We start from the raw sequence: 8,456 nt of genomic DNA, 5'->3' as shown, positions 1-8,456 counted from the left end.
ACAAAGGCAGAGACTAAGGCTTGAGATCAAAATTTACTGAAAACAAAGAATGGGATGAGAAATGAACAGTAACATAAATATTAATAACAAAAGTATACAAAAGAGAGGGTGATTTACACACAGACAAGGTACTCACCACCTTGACTTGGTTCCACATGGCCACTGAGACAAAGAAAATTGAATGATGATATTTCAGGATCTACAAGTTGTTTCCAGTTCAGGAGCTAAACAACTACAGGAATCATTTGACCTCTTTTGGCCTTGATTTAATGCATATTTCTATGTATTTCCTGAAATATGTGATATCAAAATAGCTATTTCCACAAGGAGCTAACTTGGAAACCTGTAGCTGTTAGCAGGAAAATATGAAGCAATAATAGTCATTCAAGAGTGACAGGAGCTATCACCAAAAAAAAACCATGGAGTTTTTAAAAACAAATCCAATTGTACATGAAGGTAAAAGGACTTAGATAAGTCCTTATACCACTCTCAGTTTGGGGGAAGTAGATGAAGCTTTGGAAGTCATTATCAGTGAGTTAGTGTCCACAGTGAGATGAAGGAAAGGTATTAGGAGGAATTCTTTGCTATGGAAGTTCTACTGTGTCTAAGCCTTTCCCATAAGGAAAGACGCCTCTCTTATTTTGAAGTCCTGGAGAGTCCAGCCTGCCTGGAATTTCTGTGATGTCTGAGGTAGTGGCAGCACAGGATGGGAAGGAAGTTGAATAATTTACTCCAGATTTTTGGGTGTCTGAGGTTGAGTGAGATGTACCACAGGGGATGCGAGCGCTTATAGAAGCTGTCTAGGATGTTTTTACATTCAATGGTGGAAAAGAAGAGTAAGACTTTTGTGATAACAAGATAAAGAACCTGGGAGATGTATTACTTTGAACACTGATCTTTGAGAATTCTTATAAAATAATTGTAAAGTACTTGTACTAATGCTTTGAAGTGATAAGTGATCGGAGTAAATTGTCATTTGCAACCAATGAAATGAGATTCATCAGATAAAAATGAAAGGTGGGCATATTGAATTAGGCTGTTGAAAGTCTAGAAGGAGATGTTTAAAGATAAACTATCACCTTTTTTATATATCTTGGACACCTTATCTTGGTTTGCCAAAGTGTTTGCACATTTTCAATAAATAATAAATTAGAAACTAGATTTTTTGTCCTATGAAAACATTTTATAGTAATACTTGGTCTATTTTTGTTATACTGTTTAAATGAATGGTTGAATTTCAGAAACAATACTAGTGTGGCTGGTCAGAGTCTGACAAACAGTATGAGCTGTCAAGTAATTAAACAATGGGGTAGTCTATTATTGTTTTAGTTTCATAGTCAACATTTTATATTACCTATTGTATTGTACAGGTGTTGTTCATATCTGATTTTTTTTTCTTTTTCTGGAATGAATGTTGTTTTCGTTTCATAGTTATTTTAGCAGTTAGACTATCCTTGTCCTGTTTAATTGCCTACTGGATTAGTGCCCAGTATAACAGCAGATTTTTAATTTTTAAGTAGTACTTCTAGAGTGGATGATTTTTATTTTTGTCAATAAATTTTACCAATTTTCTATTTTTCTTTCTTCAGGGTCATCCAACATCCAATTTTTGTTTATCTCTCAGGTGTCCCCACTATTAATAATGCAGGATATTTTTTGATATTTTTAAGTCAAATTTACTGAATCAGTACATAAAAAAATTCCTTTTCCAGCTTCCCAAGCTACTAAAATTTGTCGAAGATGTCCTTTTTAAAGTCTTTTCAGAGGAATTTCTAATGACAGAGACTGATTTACTTACAACAGTGTAAGAAGCAATGCTTCGTATATAGTTTTATATATATATATATATGTATATATTGCTATGGATAAGTCTGCATCCTTTTAAGCTTTAATGTAATAGCTTTTGTAGTATCCATTTGGTCAGATACATGTAAGGAGACTGTACAATTGTCTCTGTACAAATCAAATCTATTTGAATCACCATATGTGGAGCATTACTTAAATTATAAACTTTAATATTATGAAAGTGTTATCTAAATAATAATTAAAATGTATGGGGAATTAAGATCCTTTGATATCCTGTTTCAGTTTCTGCTACTTGAGAGTTTTTTGAAGCACTGATGTTTTCTAATTATATTTATTAGGTTTTGCTCTTGGTGCTATATATCTAACTGCCTTTTCTGGCAAACTTCTTGTTGAGTCCTATACATATTTCTGACAAATGTTATTGTCTGTTTGCTGCAGGTAAGGTGTTTCATACTGATGCAAGCAATTTCTCTGTATGCATGTTTTATCCTTCTCTAGATATCAGAGTTAAATGTTGCTGTTCCTTGAACTCCATGTATGATACAGAAGGCTGATATTAGATCATGCATGTAGAATTTGTCTTTTCCCAAATAAATACAAAAGCAAGCAAATTTATATTTTATAATGCGTCATTTTTTTATGAACATTAATTCTCTCAGTTTTTCTTTATAAGACACAGGTTTATCAGTTTTCTAGTAGAAAAATTTTGCGGGCTTTACTAATAGCTACTAGTTTTTTCATATAAAGTCTATTCTATTTTTTTGTAATCTGGATCAAGGTGAAATACCTTCTTTTCCAGAGTGAAAAGTCACATAAACTCCTCAACTTCTACTCCTTAGAGAGCATATATTAGATCTGACTTTCAAGCTTAAATTGTGCACTGTTATTTCAAACAAGTGTTACCCTCATCTGACAGGGTCACCCCTTATAATTAAGAATGATTGTTAAAATAACCAGATTTCCAATGCAGATTTTGAAAGCAAAGCTAGGCATGTAATGACAATACCTGTGAGAAAAAATGCGGTAGGAAAATTATGTGAATTGAAGACTAAGACTACCCACAGTAATGTGCACAATTTCTTCCCAGTGTTATGATACTAAAAAAACCTGCATTGGGATGTATGATGTCAAAACCAAATTGAAACTTTTTATTTTGGCCCAATTGATAAAAAAAAAATTGTTTTCTACTCACAGCAATGAGTCTGAAGCTGCAATATGCTATTAAGTGATTTGTATATATTTTTTTTAGTTTTAGACATCTGAATGCTAATTGTTATTAGTATTATATATGCGTAGCATTTATTTCCTTGGTTTTTTATACAATAAAACAAAACCCACAACGCTCTGTGGGTTTGGTCTGAAACTTTATGAGTCAGACTGAAACAGAAAGCCAATCTTTTGTCTGGTATTTCACCAGTTCTTAACCTCTCTTTTTACCAGGTTACAGAAAAAGACACCTGTAGGAATATCTCTTCAAAGTGTTCATACAGAAAAGCAGTCTGTGTGATCATGCTTCCTTTCACCATAAGGAATCCTCAAGCAAGTAAGTCTCCCTTATATTCCCTTGGGCAGGTCATGAACAGCTGAATATTTATTTATCATCTGTCACCCTACCTGCACTCTTCAGTTCAGCCAATAACATAGTGAATTCTAGCTAGTAATCAAATTTTGAAAGGCAAAGATAGTGGGAGATTCCATTGGGAAAACCAGGTTACAATTTAATAGATTTCATCATCAGAAACTCCAACTTACAACTTATCCTTTATTAATGTCATGTTTCTCATGATTGTGATCAGAATGTTTACTTCTTTCAAATAACAAGACAATTCGAAAAAATCTTTTACTACTCATTTTTCAGCAAACTTAAAGAAAGTGTGAAGTTAAAGTGTGAAGTAAGTTCAGTGGTTCTTTTCTCACATGTGAAAATTGACAAGGCTGCGTTAGATTGAATACCAGGAACCTAATAAGATGTGGTCCAGTAACATCTAGGAATAAATTCTTGTTTCAGAGCAAAACATGTCCTTCGGCTGTTATGTAAACATGATCTAAGGCTTTTTCAGCTAAAAATAATTTAAGATCCATTATAGGCCATTATTCTTTTTCACATAGAAATTACTGACAATGGCCTACATGGGGTTAAAAAAACTGTGTTAGTGGTATGCACTACTTAACAAAAATTATTTGTTGTTAAAATAGCTCACAGTAAAGACAGGAAATTACAAACATGATGGTTTAGTGTTGAAGGCTATTTTCCCACATAAATGGACAAAATCTCTGGATTGAGAAAGGATCAGACACTGTTATCCTTTTTGTACTAAATACAACCTGAAAGCACAGAGAATTCTCTTAAAGCTACTGGGACCATCTGTGGACTAAGGATTTGTTTGGGATATAACCCATATAAATCTATAGACCTAATCCTAAACATGTAATTTTCACTGTTGTCAACAACTAGTGGTGTATAGTCTTTCTCTCTCCATGAAACAAATTATTAATATGTAAAATATTTTCGCAAATAAAAGCAATTTTGCCACGTCTGTTTGAAAGCCATTGGTGTAAGACGTTGAAGTCATTAATACAATGTTTTAACTTGTATTAATGAATAAGTAACGAGCTAACAAAGCTTGTTTGTAGCTGCTCATTCACACTGGCATCCTACCATGAGACTGGGAAGAATCTTTTTTCTTTCTTATGAAAACAGGTGCTGCTTCATCTGCCTCTGGTCAGATGGCCACCCTGTCCCTTACCCCCCTACCCACCCAATTTTTCAGCTAGGAATATAATGACTAATATTTCTGTTATTACCAGACCTCACACTATAAATCTCTCCTGATTTTAAAACACCTCCATGTTTTATTTTTAAAAACAGGAATTTAAACTGCACTAGCACTTTTCCACTTAGCCTACATACCTTGGTTTTCTTCAGTGAAGAGCAACTGTAGTAAACATTGCAGAATTTGTTTGTTGGGGCTGGTTTATTTGTTTGCTTCTTCCTTGCATAAGCTTTCCTGAATCTGTACTTCAGTTTCACTTATCTAAAATTTTACTTATAAAAAGAAGGGGAAAAAAAAGGAAAAGAGAAAGAAATATGTTGCATAATTTGGTTTATCATGATGCCAGCTTTTAGATGATTGGATCAGTTGATTGCAGGATATTATTTCTGTAAGATGAGTACTCAGTGAAAGAGAGGTGAGTAAAATACATGTGGGTTGCTTTTTTCAGACAGACGATTTTGAAAACATTGATGACCTCAGTTCCAAAATTGCTGCTGGGTAGTTGCTTCAGTAAAGAATTGTTCTGGGATAGCTATATATTTGCTATGGAATGGTTGGAAAAAAATAGAGTGTGAAATGAATTTTGAAATCTTACTTGAGTCTTGCAGAATGATTCAGGATCATTTTCAAAGTGGATTAGCATTTAAAGCATTTTATTATCTTATTATCTAATGTCATACATAAAGTTTTATAACCATCAGTTTAGTATTTTAAAGATTCTTAATATTGTTATAATAAAACTGACTACTGCAGCTAATTTTATATTCCATAATAAAAAAAATAAATCTGTGCTGGTAAATCAGTCATCCTTTAAACTCTTAATAAAAGGAAAAAATGCCTGTATTTGGACAGCATTTCGTTTTAAGTGCAGTAATATATAATGTGGTTGATTGCAGTATTTAAGTTAAATATTGATTCTCTTTCCTATCTTATTTGCTAAATTAAGTATTGGTTTACACATTTTCCAATAGCTTAAAACTAAAGTGGCAGCAAACACTTGCTGATGTCGTAATGTGCTTTAATTTTTCTCATAAGAAAAGAGAAAAAAATTGTTTTTGTTTTCTCATCCTAAGAACAATAAATAGATGATCTTGTAAGCACTTTTGACAATGATATTAGAATATCTAGGGTTTACTTTTTCACAGAATTATATTTATATAATGAAGCATTATACAAACATGCGTGTTTAACTTTGGTTAATGTATGTGTTCACCCTCAACAATATGCGTCTGTCAGCTTTGGAAACTGTTTAAAGCTTATGGATGACAGAATGTTTACAACATCCATTTATGGCTTCTGCTCCTCCTTTTATACTAGCAAGATCCAGATTTTCAGTATCCAGAGGAGGATCTAGATATCCAAAGAGGCAAGGTTTGCATGTAAGCCCTTGGATTACGACAAGGTTTTCCAACTATAACCACCATCTCCACATGTGGTAACACCCCTGGTGTGTTTTATCCTTTCCAGAGGTTTCCACATCCAAAACTTTCCATATTAAATCCCTTGGGCTCTTAGTTCTCCTGTTCAATGTGAGATGACCTCCTTTTTAAAAATCCACAGTTGCATTTGGTTGCTGAGACTTAGGAAAACAAAAGAACAGTTCAAAAAGTGCCTAATCCCCCACAGTTCTGTGGGAAGAATACATGCCTGCAAGCTGCTTAAAGTGAGGTCCCCAGTCAGCAAGGTAGTCATAGCTCTGATCCATGTCTGAGGTGTTTGAACCCAGTGAGCTGAGGGATCCTGCCAAGGAGCCAGTCCCCTCAAACGCGTATGTCTGAAGCGAGTCATAGGGAGGAACGCTAGGATCCATATTTGCTTCTTCCAGCTTTTCTGAAATGAATTGCCTGAAGATTGCGCTGTCGGGGCCAACCTGCAGAGACTGCCTGTAGAGGCTCTGGATTTCAGAGGCCACCTTCTTCCGAGGTTTGTGCGTTCGCATGACAGTGCGTGTCCTCAGTGCTGAAATATCAAAGGCTTCTGTGTCCTCCTCGCCCCCTCCTTCATCGTCATAACTGACAATGTTCTCTCTGAAGTCTTCCATCTTCTCTGAAAAGGGAGGCTTCTTCTGCTGCTGCTGCTGCCTTATGGCTACAATTGCCAAAAAGAACACTGACAAAATAAAAAGAAAAGAGAAAGGACAAGAGAAAAAATTAAGGAGAACTAGATACTATGAATGTGCTTGGAAAGATTTTAAAAATCACTTCTTATCTTAGTATCAAGGCTGTTGAATAGTGAAGCTATCTTAACAAATTTATAGAGCTGTAATTTTTATGCATTTTATGGTTTTGAGATGAGCAATGGGTGTGTTGGAAAATGGCTACAAAGGGACTTATAAAAAAGGCGAATTAAATGGAGCAGTTCTTTTGGTAGATGCAAATTTGAAACTGACAGAAACACAGGTTATGCTATTTGAAAGCGCCTTTTTTATCACATAATATATCCATTTCACATTCAGAATTTAAATTCTTAATCTCTATGTTTCTCTCTGATAAAAGCCGCATCAAGATCAAATGAAAAATGAGACAGTGAGCAAGATATACTCCTCACCTGGTTGAATCATTCAGTTCCACAGACTGTGCTGAATGGTGTTCAACTATTTCTGTTGTGCTGATTTTAAAATTTGAAGAGTCATTAAATTCTGTGTCATTTTTCTGTCAAGCCTATGAATCCAATTATCTTATTTCCTTAATATGTGAGAAGTTTCTTACATCTTCTGTTAAAGCATTATTATTTAATCCCACATAATTTCATTTTAACTGAAGCAATCCCTTTGAATTGGACTATGATTTTCAAAGAGATTAATTCTTTCAGTTTTAACTATATCTTGCTGCAGTTCTATCTAACAGGTATTTTGTGGACTGTAGTGTTTTTACTCAGAACATAAAAGGATACTACTATCATGAATTATATCATTTTACTTAAGAACATGACGAACCTGAAGCAGTTCTGTTTACAATAAACTATTCTATTTGCATGGGAGATACCAACACAAGACTTGAAAGCACAGAAAACAAGAATTTTTACTATGTATTCACAAAATAAGTGGATTTCCAAATGCTTTGCCTGGTGAATTCTTCTGATGGTATACTTTCTACTTGAAAATTAAATTTTCAGATATAAATGGCAAACATTATGTAGAGAACATTTTATTATTTAATTGTAAATAATTTCAAAAATATATTCAAATAATTAAGGAATTTAAAATATGTGTATTTGTAAATAGTGTAGTAGATTAAGTTCTTTCTTCTCTTGGACTAATGTATTTATCTATATCCCTGCTTTAACCTTGGTGATATGAATAGGTCCAGTAGATGCCATGGGTTTATTCCACCTGGAGAGAGAACCTTTTTGCAAGAACCCAAGAAATCATTGATTAATAATTCCCATTATGGCCTGGATAATGCAGTGGTGCAATTTGCCTGATCCTTAGATCCTAAAGTCAATAACACAAAGTGAACCTATTCAGATACCCTGCAACCAGCAATCAAAACTTGAAATGCACACTGACCTGTAAGCTTAAACTGACCAAAAGACATAAGGCAGATATCTAAGCTCAGATTTATATAAGACAACTCTGGAAGTGCAGGCAAGCCTAGAAAAAAAAATTAATTGTATATTCCCATGTCTTCAATTGGAAACCAGGGCCTGGATGTAGGGAATATGATGCATCCCTGGGCTTGTCCATGAAGTCAAGAAATGGCTAGTGCCTAGAACGGCCAACCTTGAGTTGTTGGTTTGGTTCTGAGTGCTGTTTGCCAGCTGTGCACAACTCTTTACAGAGGTACTAGAAAAACTCCTGTGCATTTGAACCCTTCTCAATCCCAGTTTTCATATTGAGAAATTCCCAGATGTATTGGAAGTTAAGCTGGTGTCTTC

The 8,456-nt window shown here is 34.3% G+C and overlaps 1 protein-coding gene across 1 annotated transcript in view; it reads right to left on the bottom strand.

Annotated features, from left to right (window-relative positions):
• Window positions 1-5,216: 5,216 nt before the first annotated feature.
• Window positions 5,217-8,456, bottom strand: part of CDH19 (cadherin 19) — a 120,861-nt gene continuing 117,621 nt past the window's right edge. Inside the window, exon 12 of the mRNA XM_059481603.1 lies at window positions 5,217-6,689. Within this exon, the coding sequence (XP_059337586.1) occupies window positions 6,193-6,689 (497 nt within the window). The 3' untranslated portion in view covers window positions 5,217-6,192. The remainder of the gene's footprint in view (window positions 6,690-8,456) is intronic.

This window comes from Ammospiza nelsoni, chromosome 1 (genome assembly GCF_027579445.1).
Source record: "Ammospiza nelsoni isolate bAmmNel1 chromosome 1, bAmmNel1.pri, whole genome shotgun sequence".
In the NCBI taxonomy this organism is placed as follows: domain Eukaryota; kingdom Metazoa; phylum Chordata; class Aves; order Passeriformes; family Passerellidae; genus Ammospiza; species Ammospiza nelsoni.
This window is presented reverse-complemented; position numbering and strand designations above follow the sequence as displayed.